This window comes from Rhodofomes roseus (genome assembly GCF_022264815.1).
Source record: "Rhodofomes roseus strain CIRM-BRFM 1785 chromosome Unknown C8Q71scaffold_6, whole genome shotgun sequence".
Taxonomy (NCBI): domain Eukaryota; kingdom Fungi; phylum Basidiomycota; class Agaricomycetes; order Polyporales; family Fomitopsidaceae; genus Rhodofomes; species Rhodofomes roseus.
In genome coordinates this window covers 95,295-112,794 of record NW_025952962.1, presented here as the reverse complement: position 1 = coordinate 112,794, position 17,500 = coordinate 95,295, and the positions used below count along the sequence as shown (strand labels likewise).

At 57.2% G+C, this 17,500-nt stretch overlaps 7 protein-coding genes across 7 annotated transcripts; 3 read left to right on the top strand and 4 right to left on the bottom strand.

Moving 5' to 3' along the window:
- Positions 1-514: 514 nt before the first annotated feature.
- Positions 515-2,840, bottom strand: C8Q71DRAFT_747100 (uncharacterized protein). The gene is made up of 3 exons (XM_047923101.1): positions 1,618-2,840; positions 952-1,564; positions 515-889 (listed from the first exon to the last, which is right to left on the bottom strand). Exons 1-3 carry the CDS (start codon positions 2,794-2,796, stop codon positions 825-827), a joined length of 1,857 nt encoding a protein of 618 aa, XP_047780756.1. The 5' UTR covers positions 2,797-2,840; the 3' UTR covers positions 515-824.
- A 159-nt stretch (positions 2,841-2,999) lies between these two features.
- On the bottom strand, positions 3,000-4,146 carry C8Q71DRAFT_747095 (Glyoxalase/Bleomycin resistance protein/Dihydroxybiphenyl dioxygenase). Its single transcript, XM_047923100.1, has 6 exons — positions 3,903-4,146; positions 3,790-3,849; positions 3,705-3,729; positions 3,533-3,634; positions 3,225-3,447; positions 3,000-3,159 (listed from the first exon to the last, which is right to left on the bottom strand). Exons 1-6 carry the CDS (start codon positions 3,930-3,932, stop codon positions 3,105-3,107), a joined length of 495 nt encoding a protein of 164 aa, XP_047780755.1. The 5' UTR covers positions 3,933-4,146; the 3' UTR covers positions 3,000-3,104.
- Positions 4,147-5,518: 1,372 nt separating this feature from the next.
- C8Q71DRAFT_489629 (uncharacterized protein) lies at positions 5,519-6,506 on the top strand. The gene is made up of 2 exons (XM_047918888.1): positions 5,519-5,715; positions 5,774-6,506. The coding sequence occupies exons 1-2, from the start codon at positions 5,611-5,613 to the stop codon at positions 6,377-6,379; spliced, it is 711 nt and encodes a 236-aa protein (XP_047780754.1). The 5' UTR covers positions 5,519-5,610; the 3' UTR covers positions 6,380-6,506.
- Positions 6,507-7,710: 1,204 nt separating this feature from the next.
- On the top strand, positions 7,711-8,914 carry C8Q71DRAFT_704280 (uncharacterized protein; the record flags this gene model as incomplete). Its single annotated transcript, XM_047920373.1, has 2 exons — positions 7,711-8,664; positions 8,726-8,914. The coding sequence occupies 2 exons, from the start codon at positions 7,711-7,713 to the stop codon at positions 8,912-8,914; spliced, it is 1,143 nt and encodes a 380-aa protein (XP_047780753.1).
- A 1,090-nt stretch (positions 8,915-10,004) lies between these two features.
- On the bottom strand, positions 10,005-11,540 carry C8Q71DRAFT_489456 (uncharacterized protein). The gene is made up of 4 exons (XM_047918887.1): positions 11,481-11,540; positions 11,227-11,427; positions 10,767-11,168; positions 10,005-10,713 (listed from the first exon to the last, which is right to left on the bottom strand). Exons 2-4 carry the CDS (start codon positions 11,396-11,398, stop codon positions 10,463-10,465), a joined length of 825 nt encoding a protein of 274 aa, XP_047780752.1. The 5' UTR covers positions 11,399-11,427; positions 11,481-11,540; the 3' UTR covers positions 10,005-10,462.
- Positions 11,541-11,778: 238 nt separating this feature from the next.
- C8Q71DRAFT_795409 (GroES-like protein) lies at positions 11,779-13,109 on the bottom strand (the record flags this gene model as incomplete). Its single annotated transcript, XM_047925608.1, has 7 exons — positions 11,779-12,035; positions 12,091-12,223; positions 12,308-12,477; positions 12,536-12,648; positions 12,724-12,868; positions 12,924-13,026; positions 13,086-13,109. The coding sequence occupies 7 exons, from the start codon at positions 13,107-13,109 to the stop codon at positions 11,779-11,781; spliced, it is 945 nt and encodes a 314-aa protein (XP_047780751.1).
- A 653-nt stretch (positions 13,110-13,762) lies between these two features.
- On the top strand, positions 13,763-16,797 carry C8Q71DRAFT_831210 (Pkinase-domain-containing protein). The gene is made up of 11 exons (XM_047926367.1): positions 13,763-13,875; positions 13,950-14,347; positions 14,416-14,504; positions 14,560-14,671; positions 14,721-15,014; positions 15,067-15,138; positions 15,196-15,245; positions 15,305-15,439; positions 15,496-15,608; positions 15,659-15,762; positions 15,828-16,797. Exons 2-11 carry the CDS (start codon positions 14,086-14,088, stop codon positions 16,550-16,552), a joined length of 1,956 nt encoding a protein of 651 aa, XP_047780750.1. The 5' UTR covers positions 13,763-13,875; positions 13,950-14,085; the 3' UTR covers positions 16,553-16,797.
- The last annotated feature ends 703 nt before the right edge of the window (positions 16,798-17,500 follow it).

Here is a 17,500-nt window from a genome sequence, read left to right as displayed (position 1 = left end):
GACGTGTTTTGTACCTAGAAGGGGGGGTCCTACCCCCCTTCCAAATGAGCTGTTTAGAAGAGGGGTGTACTGATCCGAAGCAACGGTACACACGAGATGCCGACTTGCCGCAGAGATTTACAGCGCGAATTTAGGATAGAGCGCGCTGTAAACCTCTGCGGGAAGGCATCCAGTGATCGCATACAGTCGCATACTGGCAACTGCACGGAGCCTCGAGCTCGTGTAAGTAGTACACACAGCTAGCTAGCCGAGGCCTAGCTTACGTGATGCAGGACTCTTTTTTTATTCTTTTTTTTAATTCACCGAGTTTAAAAGCCCATACGCCGAGGTACATGCAGGCACTAAGTACTAATAGATCACTACCGAACGCTAAGACCGTTCCTCCCGAGCCCCATTTCCCCTTGTGGGTCCCTGCGGGTTACTCTCCTTCGTGCCTTGTTGAGTCCGAGGACGGGCAGTACCGTTGAGTGCTGGCGTCGAGATGTCGGCGCCAGACGCGACCCCCCGTAGGTAAGCGCTCCAGTCTTCATGATAGCAAACCGCATGAGGCGCGACGTGATGCAGGACTCAAGGTCGCTCTCCCTTCACTGGCTCAGCATACGGTAAGGAACACTCAAACACACTGGGGCATCGGCAGGGATGGTCTGGTTATCAGTCTAGATTGAAGTCACATCAACTTGAAGGTCGTGAATAGCAGCGTCATAGGCTAAGGCTCGTCCTACGTTCCAACCTGGAGGAGGTATATTGGTGAGTTCAGAGTCGTTTGGGTTGCATTCTTGCATACATCGGTGAGTGCCTCTTGATCACTGACAGATGTAACTCATCTAGTACGGCTCAGCCACAGGCTCTCTCGGGACCGCTGTTCTTTCCAGCAAAGCGAACAGCTCATCTGCAACAGGGACGATCTCGGTAAGTCACTTGACACGCGACAGACGTGCAGGTATAACTCACCGTTGAATGGCGAAGTTTCCGTAAACTTGCTCGACTCCAAATACGCGCGGATATGTTCACCTAGGTCGCGGGAGATAGGCACCATCCGTCGAGAACGGTCTGGGCCCAGTATTACCGTCAATTTCTGCGTGGACGCATCCTCATCCTCGTCTGATTCATTCTCGCTGGCCTCGCCCTCGCTTCCCTTCCCCCCATAGTCATCGGAACCTTCTTCGTCAGAGCCATCTGCTTCCTCGTCGGAGTCCCCACCGTCGTCATTGTCCTCATCGTCGTCTTCGCCCTCCTCGTCTTCAGCGCCCTCTCCGTCGCTCTCGCGCTCGGAGGGAGCTGGTTCGTCATTCGGGACGATCCGCCACCATAGCGCAGGCCCGCAGAAGCGGTAACGGGACAACGCGTCATTTAGCACCAGCGCGCCCTCTCCGACGCAGAGAACGCTCAACGAGGTGACCGCTTTAGCGATGTCAGATGCCAGATCACGCATTGCAAGGCGCCACCCGGGGTAGACGATGACACGAGACTCGTCCATGTCGTGTACGTAGAGCGACGCCGGTTTCACGCGACAGAGACGTAGAGCGACCAGGGGAAGCTGGGACAGCGCTGGCAGTGCGTGTATCTACATGTACCGTGCGTCAGCTGCGAGCCCTGCTGGAATGCCGAGTGACTCACTCTGAAGACCAGTTTCGTTTCCAATAACATGTCCGACGCCAATGTCAGATCGAGATAGCGGATGCGGGGAGCACTAATGGCGAAGCCTTTCCAGAAGGAAGGCTTCTCCATTGTGGGGAGGCGCTGCAGGGAGAGGACGACGGGCGAAGTTCGCTCCATAATCGGCAGCAGCTTATTTGCGGCATTCTCGTTGTGCACCAAATCGAACATGAGCCATCGAACCCTACATGATATCGTCCACTGCGTGAAGTCTTCGCGGGTTCCGTAAGCACGGTCGATGTCCCGGGACCAACACGCAGTTTCCACCGTCAGGAACTTGTCGTCCTTGCTCTTGCCGGTGAGCCTCCGAGTCCCTGCGCGCAGCCTCTCTGCGCGCCATAGAACAACATCAATGTCGTCGCGTCTATTCCATTCCTCGATGTCCTTCCTGGAATCGAAGTGGATGGCCTCGACGTTTGGGAATGCATCGACGAGGGTGGCCGCAGAAACATAGGTGTTCTCGATCTTCAAGTCCCTGAGGTCTGGCCAATGTGTGGTCGGTCGTTGGACGTCGGCACCGGGAGGGAGGGCCTGCTGGTTCGCAATGCGGAGCATCGACAGGTGCAGGGAACGAACGTATCGCAGAACGGGTGCGGAGAGGAGCAGCGTTCCGTCACAACGCTCCGACTCGTTCGGACCATCGTCGTTGCGCCCCCATAGTCCGAGTTTGCGGGGAGTGCATGAGAGCCGTCCCACGAGCTCGAACGAGGCAGAGGTGAGCTCATGCAGATGGAGCTCCACGAGCTGGTCTAGACGGCACAACGCAGCCGCCACCCTTGGTTCCACCTTGACCACGTCGCCCACCACTTCGAGCGTCAGGGTCCGGAGGCGGGTGGCACCCTCCAGTACGTCTGCCAGGAGTGGTGCAGTAGAGTAGTCCTCGTTGGAGGGACCATCGAAGGCGCACTGAGACACTTTGAGGGTCCGCACACACCCCAGACGGTTCGGGGCGTCCTCCAGCAAGTAGCCGAAGATTCTCTTCAGCTGCTGAGCATTCTCGATCTCGATTGATGATAGGGCATGACGCTTCGCGAAGGGATGGAGCTTGCGCGACGTCAGAGAGAGGTTCAGACTGTCGCATTGAGAGAGGAGCGACACGATGGCGGAAAGGGAGTAGTCATCGAGGTCGAACAGGTGCATCCTGTAGCGAAACCCGATGGCTATCGATCAAGGTGGGGTGCAAGGGGACAGAGCAAAGGAAATAGGCAGAAAGGCGGGGGCATTCGAGACAGCCCTCGTGGTAAGGCTTACGTGATGGCGTTCCCTCTAAATTATGAGAACGTTTCGCTCGAATGGGGATGCGCGCAGTCAATAGCTCATGAGCCGTGTGTCCTGTGCTCATCTACCAGCTGTAACTCACTGGACCGGCTTGCATGTCACCTTTCATTAAGTGATTCATCATAACACGACACATCATACACACATCGATTATTCTTCTCCTCGTTTCTTCACTCATCTCCCGGTCCAAGGATGGTCCTCGGCGGGATGACCTCAATCCAGTACCTGCACCGAGTCGCGCAATCAGCCCGGCAGCCACGCTCAGCACCAAGGACAAAAGACAGACTCACCCATCGGGGTCCAGAATAAACGCGATGTCCTTCATCCGCCCGTCGGTCAGCTTCTTCTTGAACGTGACACCGAGCTTCTCGAAGCGCTCGCACGCGGCGGCGACGTCGGGGACGGTGATGGCGATGTGGCCAAAGCCCTTGCCGGGCTCGCTGTTGCCCGAGGCGTACCCGGAGAAGGAGGCGTCCGACTCGGTGCCGTGGTTGTGCGTCAGCTCGAGCACACCTGGCGTTCCGCGCGTGAGCAGCGGTTGCGAGGAATGTGGACTGTGAAGGGGAACATGGAGGACAATGGATGGCGGGGGACGTACCTTCACGGTTGAAACGCGAGTCCTTGAGCTCCTTCGCGGAGAGGGTGCCGCCGGAGTGGTCGTATGCCAGGAAGTAGAGAGTGAACGAGTCGAATTTGTAGTCTAGGGTCCGAAGTCTCCGTGAGCGACTGGTCTCATGCTGTTCGGGAATACCCTGTGAAGGGCGGCGTACGAGAGAGGAGTGTCAGGCCTAGCACCTACACAGATCGTGCCGCGAGGTCAGCATTCGCATGCACTGACATCGATTCATTGCGTACCTCGGTGTAGAACTTGACCGAGGCCTCCGGGTCTTTGACCCGGACCATCGTGTGGTTGAACTGCTATTCTTCAGCCAACCACGGCTGGGTATGCTACCGCCAAAATGCCGCACCTGGTATCCTGCAGTCTCTGCGTTGGGCATGGTGATGAACGACGAGGTGTGAGAGGTGCGAAGAGATTCAGCAGGACCATGGCTGGCTTATATTGGGGATTCTGGCGGCGGGGAGAGAGTATATCCTCGCAGATAACAGTAAGGACGGCAAATGACGCAATCCCCTTCCGAGATCGATTTACTCTACCCGATCGGGCAGTATCGCAGATCAGGGGATCGCAAGGGCTTGCACCGGAAGGTCGCCGAAACACGTCTGCAACGGACTCTGTCGAAACTTGGATCGCTGCCTTCTCAGAAGCCACAGCCACAACGCTGGTCGAATTCAAGTCGACCTCGTTACAAACCTCTCACAACGAATCAGCCTCGTTTGGCCCCGTTGTTGCAACGTGCGTTACAACGTTCGTGAACATGTCTGTGGTGTGTTACTGCTGACGAGAACCTAGCGGTTCACAACTTCGACCCGAGGCTGCTACAGACATTTGGCAACAACACACCGAGAATTTGCGGCATGTGTATCTCGCATCTCCCGTGAGAGGAGTATATTTATCCTCTGGTCTGCTCGAATAGCCCACAGGCAGTCTATGTCTTCAACGACGATTGAAGTGTACATGAATCCTCGGAAACGTCGATGACGTGGCCGTTGAAGATGAGTAAGTACGTACCCACTCGCCTTGCAGGTGACACTTACTTGACACTGACGGCAAGCTCGTTGCCGCGATGGTAGACGAGGAAGCAGAGCTTGATTTCTCTGGACAAGACACATTCCGAGGTGGGGCAATGGAAAAGCTTGATTCAAGCCGACATAACCTCGGCCAATAATGCTTGCCTCGGACCTAAATCGACGGTGATCTACGCTCATCGAGGACACTAGACTCCCTCAGGATCCAGCATGTCCCGCTGTAGAACTAGAGTGGTGGCTAAGTGCCGCGGGTCTCTCCACTAGTGCGCTGGCGTGGTGCGGGGTAAGGCCTAATCACTGCAAGCACAGCTGAGAACACGCCCCGTTGGGCTGACTGTGGGCGAGCATGGGAGAGGGAGTTCCGCCGCGGGATCATATGCAAGCCATGACGCGACGCGACGCGCGTGATCGCCAAACACGCGCATACAGACGCGCCTCAGGCGTGTTGAAGTGGACACGTGAGTGCCCTTATCACTTTCCCCTTCCACCATCTCCATCGTTTTCTTCTCTTCACCCGTCTCCTCACTCCATCCATCCGCCTCTGCTCGCCGTCCATGCCCCCGCCCTCGCCGCCGCTCTACGCGGCGAGCCCGTCTCCCCCGCGCCCGCGCGTCGTCCCCATCAAGTTCCGTCGCAAGAGTCTCAACGCGTCGGACGTCGACCCCGACGAGGCGCGCCTGTCCGTCTACCCGGCCCACTCCCCGCCGAGCGCGTATGCGTCCTCTCCACCCCTCAGCGTCTACACACCCTACGCATACCACTCATCCAACGAGTACTCTTCGGCCTCCTCGTCCCCCATCGCCTCGTCCCTCGCTCTCGGCAGCATGCCCAGCTCCCCCGTTGAGCGTCCGCGTATACGCTACGAGTCGAGCCCCATACGCGAGCCGAGCCACTACGCGATTAGGCATCCGTTCCTTGGTGAAGAGCCCCGACGGTATGCTTCCTCACACGAAAGCCTTCCCGGACTGGACGGCTATCAGTTTGGTATGACATCCGGCAAAGCGAAACAACCTGGCCCACTAGCGATGGATGGATATCAATCGCGTGCATATTCGTATGCTTATCCCTCGCCGAGCGAGTTTTCGGAGGACCCGCCATTCGCGTCCGACTTCGAGATGGGAGCTTCAGAACACGGTGAGTTTCTACAGCCTTTTTTCAGCTTTGATCAGTTTTTTCTCCCGCGGTGGGACAGGTTGGGTGGATGCCACGGGTCCACTCCTGGTTGAACGACGAGAAGGGGCTCGAGACACCTTGTGGCGGATCTGGCGTTTGCTCTGGCGTCTGTCGACCAAGATCCGTCTTTTCCCTTTCTCTCACGTTGACGGGAATTGGCCGATCGGACGTGTCTCGGAGTGGTCTCTTGGGATTAAACATCGCTCTCGCACTTGTGCTGCAGGAGAGCATGGGGCAACTGCATGGTGTGGGGACGACGAGCCGTCTTGCAGGCGACCATGCGTCAGCCATCGCGTCTGCTCTCGCACCGTCCATCACTTCACGTGGCCACACCCATCTCAAATCATCGTATGGCTGGCTTCTTCTCGCTATCGAGCCGATTATCGTGCATTGGAGCAATCGACGGTCTTTCGTGCGCGTGTGGCCCGCAGCTCATGTGAGTCGCGCGACGGAAGACAGGCATGGATGTTGCTATCTCTGCTGTGCACATCAGACCGCACAGCAGGGATGTGGCCTGCTGATGGGCGGTCCGGCCACTCGGTCTATCATTGGGTTCCGTCTTGCCCCGGGGCCTGCAGGCGTGCAGTGCAGAGATTCACGCCCACCCACTCAGACGATGAAATGAAGGGCTATTACTGTGTATATGCGCCCGGGCAGCAGGGAAGAAGCTTGCACGGCATAACCTTGTATCCGCGCCTTCAGCATTGGTGTGCTGCTCCCCAAGGAACTTATGAGACCATGCGTGCTACCCCGCGTCGCATCGTACGCTGCGGTCTCTCCTATCACATCTGTCTCACCTCCGCGTATGATGAACTCAACAGCTGACTGATCTCCGTCGCCTCAGCAGATCCAATCGACTCATCCGAGGAAGACGGCGACATGGACGTCGACCTCATGTCCCTCCCGCGACGCATCTCGTTCTCCACATCCTGCGAGCGCGATAAGCCGTTCGTCACACCACGCCCGATGCTTGCGACGCGGACGGCGCGGAGCTGCCCGCCTATCAACGACCTCTTGAACCCGGCTACGCTGCCTGTGGCGCGCCCTGTGACGGCGGAGGCGGAGACGGCGTCGTGTCTGTCGGTCCCGTCGTTGTCGTCTACGCCGTCGTGCGACCTGCATGAATCGTCTCCTGCATCGTCTTCGTTCTTCGCTGCGGTGTCTCCTTCGCCGTCTTCGAGTACAGGGGCGTCGTGCTACTCGCCGGAACCAGCCCCACCTACTCGAGTCAAACCTACCTCGTCGCTATATGCGTTGCTCAACCCTGTCGACGAGCCTGAACCCCCGTTCAGCTTTGCACCTAGTGTCTCGGCTGCAGAGAGCAGAGAGCAGTCCCTCGCCGCGGAGGTCTTGCCCAAGGAAGAGAGCAAGTACGAAGTTCTTGACGACGTTACCCTCACCATCAAATCATCGAGTGTGGAACATACCCTTGCAGTCACAGATGATGAGGTGCGTTCCCTCCGCTACGCTTCTTCAGAGCACTCGAAAAATCGACCTCAACAGATAACACTCCAGCTCCCTCAGCGCTCTTTGAGACCTTCCTCACCTCTCGTGCCCTTGACCCCAAGTCGACCTTCGACACCCATCAAGCGCCCGATTTCTCCTCTGGAACGTGCATCATCGCCACTCAGTCAGCCGTCTTCACCTGTATGCGCCGATTCCGAACTGCCTTGCCCGTCATCGCCTCTCAGTCGCCCTACGTCTCCGCTCGACGACCTCCCGCCATCATCTCCAGTCTCCTCGCCTATCACAGTCTACGCACGATTTGCGCGCTCACGATCGCTCAAGACCTCAATATCGTCTCCGCTTTCCTCGCCTCTGTCTTCTCCGCGCCTCGCCTCGCCCCTGTCAAGCCTGCCATCGTCGCCTGTGCTCCAGGGCCTAGACGCGAGCGACCCGATACCCATCGACGATCCTGTCACTGACGATGACTTGCCTCTGGAAGAGAGCGATGCTATGAGCGTCTCCGACTTTGAGTTGTCGATCGAGTCGGAAGGACCTAGCGCGCCTTCTCGCTCGCGCTCTGTGAGCACACGTCCTAAGGCCCGGAAAACTTCGAGAGCCCGGTCACTGTTCAGGCCTGCCGCCGACTTCGCGGATGCAGACGCAGAAGCGGAGCCGACGACCGCGGAAGAGGTACCTCCAGCAGAGCCCGTCGCGACGACCTCGACATCCAGGCAGTCCAGTGTACAGGTTCAAACAAAGTCAGACTCTGTGACAGAGGAGGTGGACACCAGACACGCGAGGGCCAAGTCTGCCAGGCCAGCACCGACTCAAAAACGGCGCAAGGAAGCCACGGGCGGGCCCATCAAGAAGCGCCCCAGGGTGATCCTCTCGGATGACGAGTCTGACGAGGAGGAAACGCCCGCTCCGGGACCCGTGCGCAATAACGTGAAGTCGCAGGCGCAGGCTGTGGCGCACACACAGGCGGAGAGTAGCGAGAAGGAGAACGAGCACCGCGCGACTAAGGCGGAGGGCAAAAAGTCGGCTCTGGTCAAGAAGAAACGGAGAGCGAAGGATGACGAGGAGGAGGCTAAAGCCGAAGTTGACAGCAAGACGACATCGCTTCCGTCGAAGGCTCGTAAAGCTTGCGCGTCCGAGGCAAAATCGTCTGCTCATCAACCGATCGCTGTACCCGCCCGCGAGATCGACCTGACATCGCTTCCGCTTCCCCTGCAGGAGATGCAGGGCATGCTCATCGAGTCCCTCGCTACTTCTCGCGCTTCGTCGCTACCCGCGTCCTCTCTGTATACAGCGCTGATGTCCAGTCGACCCGCGCTGAAGGAGTACCAGAGCTCCAAGCACGAGGGCCTGATGGACAAGAAAGAGTGGATGGGCATCATCGAGGACGTGCTCGAGGTTGGGTGGGCGTCCAGCGGTGTCTTCGATAAGGTGGAGAGTAGCGTCAAGGTATGCCCCTCGTCGCGATGTACCGTTGCAATGATTAACGATTCCTTTCTCCGTCTACTAGGACACCGACCATCAGCTGGAAGCTCAGTGGTTCTACGTGCCGGAGAAGGACGAGGACCAAGAGCGCGCGACCCTCATCCGGAGCATGATGCCGCGCCCCGGGAAGCGTAGCGAGACGAAGAAATCCAAGCAGTATTACTGGCGCCCTCTGGGCAAGATCTCGAAGTGGGATCCCGAGGACGATTTGTAGGCCCCCTACTTACGTACCACCCCTTAATTTCTTCCTGCACTTTAGACTGTTGACGTCGTACGGTACACACGCGTAAGTTATGGTCTTTCGTTCTTCGTGCTAATCGTAGTGTAGCCCTCGCGCTTTGTTTGTGTTGTCAGCAATGTGGTAGCAGATTCGTTATGTAGTTCCTTGTAGGGCATACAGTAAGCTCGCAATCAGTGTACGCATCATGTCATGCATATGTCGATGTTCCCTTGCCTGGGCGATAGCTTTTGATCTGCTCCGACGGGTGAAGTTGTAGACCTGGCCATCGGTTTACACAGGTGCGTATTTCTTGCAAATTCTACTCGCCAGTCGGATGTCAGACCCACACGTATGAATGTGTCCCCTGGATGATACATATGACGAGGACGTAGTACGGTGGTTTGTACGTCTACATAGGGCTTCGCCCTCAGTGACGCCAAATAGAACCAACAACAACAACAATACATACGGCATCGTGCGCACAGTATGCATAGAGGGACTAATCGCGCATGGAAGACATGTACCTTTCACCATGGACATGCGTCGTTGCCCAGGCACACCATGTATGGGCCCGTACATAGCAAGGTTCCCTGGTGAACGCGGAGCACGATGAGGAAGGCGTAACATGGTCAGTATTCGCCGAGGCAACAGTCAGAAATCAATACAAATCTATTAATCGACACTCAACTAAGTCTGTAAGTAACAGGGGTCGCACATAGCAATTTCAAAGCTCGAACACGAAGTCCTCATCGCCCAGCGCATCGTCAAAGCGGAGCACGTCCTCCGCGTGCGGCACAGCCGACGTCGAGCCCGCTGCCCCGACCGCCAACCGCGCTCCCGAAGCTGACGCACCAGGTGTCTGCGCCTGTTTCACCCCCGCTCTGAGCGTCGTCGCTCGCGTCGTGCTCGCATTGGGACGAGTGGAGCTGGCCGCCGGTCGTGTGGTGGATCGCGGAGTCACCCCGGTGGTCTTCGCCGTCCCAGCCAGTCTCGTAGACGTTGGTTTGCTCGCAGCCGTAGCAGCGCTAGAGCCTGTCGTTCTCGACACACCAGAAGTCGTCGCATACACCGAGGCCGCTGTCCCCGGCCGTGTTACACCCGCAGTCGCTTCCTTGGGCGCAGCGGTGGTGCGCACGCGGGCAGCCGCTTCCTGCCTGGTGGTAGCCGCGCTGACAGGTCGCGCGATCTGGGATGCTGTCTGGCTACGGGGACGGACCGTCGATGGCTGAGCGCTCGTAGAGGGCTTGTTCGGCGCAGCACCGCTGGCACCGGCTGCGGATCGAGAGGAGGTAGATGCAGCGGTTGTGGTCACGGATGGTGTCCTGGAAGGGACGCGACTCGCAGGCTGCGATGAACGGACGGGTGCCTTGGTGCTGGTTGGTGGGATAGAGCGTGTGCTAGATGTAGACCGAATGGTCGGAAGGCTAGATGTGTGCTTGTGTTGGGCAGTCGCAGGGGCTCGACCCTGAAGACGACCGGGTTCTGGCGCTATCCGTTTGTCTTGCATAAGTAGCTCATTCTCTGAATGTCGACTTGATGAGCTTAGAAGATACGTTGTTTGTGGAACACATTACCTAGCACCGGGAGGTGCGGTGTCTCCCATTGTGAGGAGCTGTCTGCAGAGACGAAGCCGCTCGCTCGCCAGAGGTCGTGCGAGCCGGTATCGACATCACTTTCTAGCGCGTGGTACAGATCGTCGGTGTCGTCATACTTGTATGAATGGGCTAGCTCGCGTATAGTAGCGCCAAGCTGTGTGTAGTCGGGCATCTCGAAGGGAGGCTCGTATGCAGGAACTGCGCACCGAACGTCATTCACCATCAGATAAACACTGGCGCGAAAGACGCACCTATCGCCGTCGGAGGCATGTACTCAATCTCATCGTCATCCTCCCCTCGTACGTCGACTGCCTCCTGGACATCCTCCTCGGCCTCCACAACGATCTCGCCATCGCTGACGTCCCAGTGGTTCCCCTGCGTCACCGGCGTCTTGAAGTCGAGCTGCGGGGCCCCGCCGCTGGTCCTCGGTGCCCTCAAGCTCTTCCTCGCTGACGATGGTCGAAGCAGAGTGTCAGGAAGTGCTTGCTGGGGTGCCTCAAGCAGCGCAAGCTTCGCCAACTTCGCGGTTTGCGGGGCGGGAGTGTCGAAGGGAACCGCATTGGCGACGCGGTTCGGGAATGGCGTCTTGTCGCCGAGAGGCTTCTGCACACGAACGGTAGGTTTGACACTATGGGACAAGGCCTTGTGCGACTCTGCGTAGAATGCATCTCAGTGGATCATGGACAGACCATACGGTACGATCACACGCACGGACGGTGAGAGGGCGTCGCGGTGTCTGCTGCAGTGTCTTGCCCTTAGCGTTGACGGTAAGAGGAGGACGATGCAGGTTCTCTTGAAGTAGGGTCCTATCGCGGACCGCTCTCGCAGGTGTCTTCGCGTGGTACGGCTCGCTATTCAGAGCTAGCGGTCGGGCACTCAACATGTTCGAATTGACGGTATTGATCAAGTTGCCTGGCAAAGATCCGCTTTGGTACGTCGGTTCACATAGCGAAATTGCAACGTACCTTTGGTAGAGGTGTCGCAGTAGTCGCTCGAAGAAGTGTGTCGCAGAGTAAGAAGTGAAGAGGCACTCCGCGACCGCCAACCAGCGGTGCCACACTTGAACCAATAACGCGGTCACGTGATATAGCCATCGCGTTCGCCGACGCGTTCACGCCACGAGTCCTGTTGTAACTCTAGTCTCCGTTGCAGACGATAACTTGTAACTCCGGATATATTCGACTGAGATCTACAGCACCGGAAAGTATTTCTCTCGACGCAACGAAAGATCTTCTTAGTGACTACTATCTTCCTGTGTTTACTCTAAGCGTTACTGATGATATGAACGATCTTCTCTCCCCTAACCTTACCATCCCGCATCCATTGCAGCGCGCTCTCCACGCCCTCCAATCCCTTTTCTCCTCCCGGGCCTTCCCAGACATTGACACGGCTAGGTTTGGTGCTCCCGGAAGAGACGAGGTCTGGAAGTTTGCGTAGAAACGCAGTCATGTGTGTGCGATCCGACACGGAGGCATCGTAACGTCCGAACGGGTGGCCAAGGGCCGTGTAAATCAAAGTGGCTGAGGATGTATTCTCTTGTTGAGTGGTCAAGGCGAGAAGGGAGACGGCATTCACACTTCACTTCTACACCTTCCTTCACAGCCTTCTTCAGCCCTTCCTGATCCTGACCAATAAGGCTGATGACCCGTCCGCCGGCCGGGCCCATGGTGGCGACTGTGAATTGTAGTGAGGCGCTATCAAAACCCCTCTCACTGACACAGTCGAGTGCATATCATATCTTTATTGCGTTGCGTGAGGCAGACCGATCACCAGGTAAGAAACAGTTCCCTACCTTGCCTCCTGTTGCCTCGCGGATCTGTTGGAGAGAATCGGGTGCATGGCGGTTGATCACGACGTCTGCTCCCAGTGATTTAACGAGGTCGAATTGATCCGCCGAGCAGACCGTCGCGGACTTGTAGCCCGACAGGCGCAAAAGCTGGATAGCATACAGCCCGACGGACGCTAGCAACGTTCCCGGGCTTGTCAGGGGCAAGAGCAGGCATTGGAAGGCGATGCTTACTGCTCTCGCCATATAAAAACACCCATTCATCTGACCCATCCTGTAGCTTTGACGGGATTTCGGCGAGTGCGAGGCGAGTGGGATGGTATAGCGCTTGGACGGCCGTCCAGAACCTGATCGCTGGAGTCAGCACAAGGGCTCTACTTCCAAATCCGACTCTCCTATGCACACGAAGCCAGAGTACTCACGCGCTGTCTGGCAGAGCGCCGCCCAAGACGAATCCGGCGACGCGGGTGCCTATTGTCAGGTCGGCTACGTTGCTACCAGCCGCGATGACGACCCCAGAGAAATCTACCCCTAGGATAGTCCCTGCTTTCTGCACAAAGTCGACGACTGCACGAAGTACTAAGCGACAAAGGGTGGGGATAACTGGAAAGGAACCGCTCACATTTCCAGTCGGTGGGGTTCTGCGCTGCTGCGACTACTTTGACCAGGACATCTTCGGGGCCAAGCTCAGGTACAGGATGATCCTTGACCGCAACTCGCTTCTCCTGTGCATATGCCTGAAGTTAGCGTAACGCAGAGGTCAAAGTGATGACTTGCATCGTACCGGCTGGACGATGACTGCCCTCATCGTCGCTGGAATAGGTTCATTCGCCAAAACATGCAAGTCTCTGATTGTGGAATGGTAGACGGTGAGTGCCAATCCCCCCTATGGAGGGCTTCAGGTATGAGTACTCATTGTGGTCCCGATGGAGCACAAGAAGACAGCTGTGCGACATGATGATCTGCCAAAGGATGCATACGTCGTAGCTTTGATTTGCGCGTTCATCTGGGTAGAACGCACGTACGTGGATTGATGAGCGCTGCACTGCGGCCACATACATACTCGTGCTAATCCAGAGTATGATCGAGACGGCGGACCGGTACTGTTCTGAAGCGTCTTGCCTAAAGCAACATTCAGATAGCTCACTAATTTGATGTGAGCTGCACCGCGAGAGTAGTCACCGGCTTGAGGGATCCAGTCATGTCATGTCTTGAGTTGCTGGCCCGGGGCATGAGTCGCTGTCTGGTTTGTTCAAGCGTCGAAGTCGGCTAACATTTGTCGCCATGTTGAATCAAACAAGTCACCAACCGTCTGGGAGAAAATATAGATGTGTACTTCGGGGCGATGGTTGTGAGCAGCGTCGGGAGGCGGAGGACACCCCGGCGGCGGATGTTCTCACGTTCCCGTGACCGGGCGAGGAACGCGTGCAAGCGCCCAATGATTGTCTGGACGCGTTCCTCACCAGCTCGAGAGGGAGGCTGTGGCGTCCTTCGGTCGGTGGCCCTTCCACATCCCATCTCTGCCTTTCCAGTAGCTTTGACGAACAACACCATCAAGCCAGAAAAAGACATATGTTCGTCGTTCCTGTCTGCGGGAGGGTGCCCTTTGACTTTGATACTGATCCGCTTGGCCTCATTGTCCTTGTAGACGTTCGCTTGGACCAAGCGCGACCCCAATCTCCGATCACAACTTTGACATAAAACCCGCATAGCTTCCTGCGCGAACGCTACTGCTGCAGCCCCGTCCCTAAAAGTCCTCCCCTTTCCTGCCTGTCGCCAGCAAGATGCCTCAAGACCACCCAGAAGACCCGATGCACACCGACGCAGTCGAGGAGACTCAGTCCACGCAGCAGGCCACGCAGGAGACGCAGCTCATGTCGCAGATAGACGGCAGCGTGGACGAACATCTCTGGGGTATGCTCATCCCATGCAACGCCAACCTCCACCGCATCGACTTTCAGAAGGTCAAGCGGGTTTACAGTGTTGGGCGTAATGATGACTCCTCGCGAGGAGGGAACGACATTGTATTCCCTGGCATGAAAATCAGTGAGCCTTTCTATTGCTATGGATGCGACTAGCGCGTATTCTGACGGGACGACGCGTCTGTGGCGCAGGTAATTACCACTGTCGGATTGAATGGGACGGCCAGAAGGGTCCCAAGTCAGCGGTGAAGGTGACGGACTTGTCAAGCAATGGCACATTTGTGAGTTAGGCTGCGGCTTACAACGTGTTATGTCTCACTGACGTTGTACCCGAAGATCAACCAGCAAAAGATCGGCAAGAACATGACGCGGCTGCTCTACGACGGAAATGAGCTATCATTCGGAACATGGCAGCCACAGTTCGGGGCCACGGCCACACAAGATTATCGTGCGTGTCGATTTATGGAGAGGTGAACATTACAGCTGACAGATAGCAGGTTTTGTCTTCCGACACTTGGCAGCGGCTGCGACCCTCCGGGGCATCTTCAAGTACTACCAGCTGCACGAGACGCTAGGCACGGGCTCCTTTGCTACCGTTACCAAAGCCATTCACCGCGAGACTGGAGTATGGTATGCCGTCAAGACCATGGAGCGCAAGCGCCTGCGTACGGCATCGAATGCACAGGCGCACAATGACGCTGCGTTCTCGAGAGAGATCAACATCCTCGAAGACCTTCAGCATCCTAGGATTTGTGGGCTGAAGGAGGTCTTCTACGAGGAGCACACTATCAGTGAGTGGATGAGTCGTGTAATCCAAATAATTGGCGTGCTGACTCAATTTAGATCTCATTCTGGAGTTGATTCAGGGGGGCGACCTCCTAGACTACATTCTCGACTCAGAAAACCAACGACTGAGTAAGCCAGTTCGTTTATCGAGACGCAGCGAGAAGGCTCACTTTGATCATGATACAGCGGAATCTTTGTCTCAACATATCACCTACCAGATTTGTGATGCCCTTCAGGTATGGAGCCGACAATGGACGGACATACGTGCTTTCCTTACTCATTGTGGTATTCACAGTACATCCATAGCAAGGGTATTGCTCATCGGGATCTGAAGCCTGAGAATGTTCTGCTGACGAGGGACAACCCGCCGTTGGTGAAGGTGGCTGACTTCGGTCTCGCGAAGGCCGTGGACAGCATGACCATGTTGAGAGTCAGTGCAAAAGTTATCTGCGTGCGATCTGTCTCTAATTGTCGTCGATGTTACAGACCATGTGTGGCACGCCTTCATACCTGGCCCCGGAGGTCGTTTTGCAGAAGAACTGCGACGGCTATGACCACCTGGTCGATAGCTGGAGTGTCGGCGTCATCGTCTTTTGCATGTGCGTTCTTATCGTTGACCCACGTATTCTGTCCTGATTGCCGTCTCCAGGCTCACTGGGAGCAATCCCTTCCCCGACGAAACTGGCGAACTCGCGGCCAGAGTCTTAAGCCGCGAAGTCGACTGGGATTGTTTCCAAACCACTTGTCCAAGCCGTACGTTTTCGATCCCCCCTTCCCCCCTCCTTGCACCACTGACCGTATGCCCCCCAATGTCCCAGACGCAGCTCGTGACTTCATCGAACGTCTCCTGGAATTCTCGCCTCAGACCCGCATGCCGCCTTCCTCTTCGCTGGAGCACCCCTGGCTCATCCCATACCGCTGGCTCGCGGCGAACGTACCCCTCGGAAACGCCATCCCGCCCGCCGACTCGCAGTACTCCCAGTCTGCCCACTTCGACGCCGCCGAAGACGACAACGCCAACGCGGACGCGGACGCCTCGATGGACTCGGGCCACGCAGAGACGAACGGCGGGGACTCGCAGATGCACGAGGAGCCGCCGGTGGGCTCGCAGCTGCCCGGGCTCCCCGGCGCCTACCCGCAGAGCCAGCAGCTGCAGCGCCGCTCGGTCGCCCTCCTCCAGCAGTTGCAGCAGGAGCGCGGCGAGGAGGAGGTCGTCGTCTCGGAGGATGAGGGCGTCGGCGAGGACGAGCCGGTCGGGCCGCTGGTGCGCGGGACGAAGCGCAAAGCGGCGCTCGTATTCGAGGGCTCGTTGACGCCGATGGAGGAAGAGGAGGAGGACCCGAATGCGATGCCGGTGTCCCCGCGCGCGGTGCGCACGGCACCTGCCCATGGGAGGAAGGCCCGTGGCGCTGCTGGGCCGTCGACGCAGCCTCCGCGTGCGAACACTACGCGTGGCGGACGGAATGCGGCGGGGACTACGCCGAACGGGACGAGGCGGTCGGAGAGGCTTGTGAATGGCCCGGCTGGGAGACACCGGAAGTAAGTGAGCAGTGCTGCACGGGGCGAGCTCCCCATGATCTAGAGGACTGCGCGTATATTCTCCCTTTGCTTTTTTCACGCACATCCATTTTCAACTATGTTTTGATTGTACCAATATTCCCGCTGTGTACATATACCTTCCATGACCCATCGTTGTTCCGGAATGTATCGCTGAGTAGCAATGCCCGCAGGCTGGTTGTGCCGAATAAAACCATCTCAAGCCCACCAATGCTCTGCACGCGCGAGGTCATTTCATGCAGTGTACGTGCTGCAAATTGTACTTCCATACATAACGCGGCTTCGAGTTACAGAGTCGCATATATAGTGGAAGCACATCGTGCGCCACTCGCCGGTGTGGGAGAGAAAGCGTGCGTCGACGACCAACACACACAAACTCGTCTCCGGGTGCAGGTGTTCAGTAGAGTCGACGATGGGTGTTCGGGCTGGTGAGAGGACGGCGGCGATGTTCTGTGTGGAGTAGTGTGGCCGCGCGGAAACAAATGAATACTTATCTAATCTTCTCGACTACTCGACTGACTTGACTTGAGGTGCACGCGCGACGTCGAGTCGCTCGTCCGTGCCGAACCTTGAAGTGCGCGTGAGCGAGAGGGGAGAAGCTGGGGGATACGATTAACCAGCGAGAACGGGCGACGCGGCCCTCTATAAGTACAAGCAGCGCAACGAGAGCGAGAAGGAACTAAGGAGCAAAGGATGACAGAAGGGGAGATGAGGTAAGTTCGAAAGGAAAGGCGATGAGTGACAGGCAAGCGATCGTTGACAGATCGGGAAGGAATATTACCGAATAAGGAAAGTACCGTATGGGACACCCGCCCGGGTGACGACGTCCGTTGGTTCCCCTTCCGGCTTCGGACGGCGGACCATAGTCTCGGCGCGGGGCTGACAGCGGCGGAGCGGTGCTACTGACGTTCGCGACCTGGGCCCCCGACAGGTG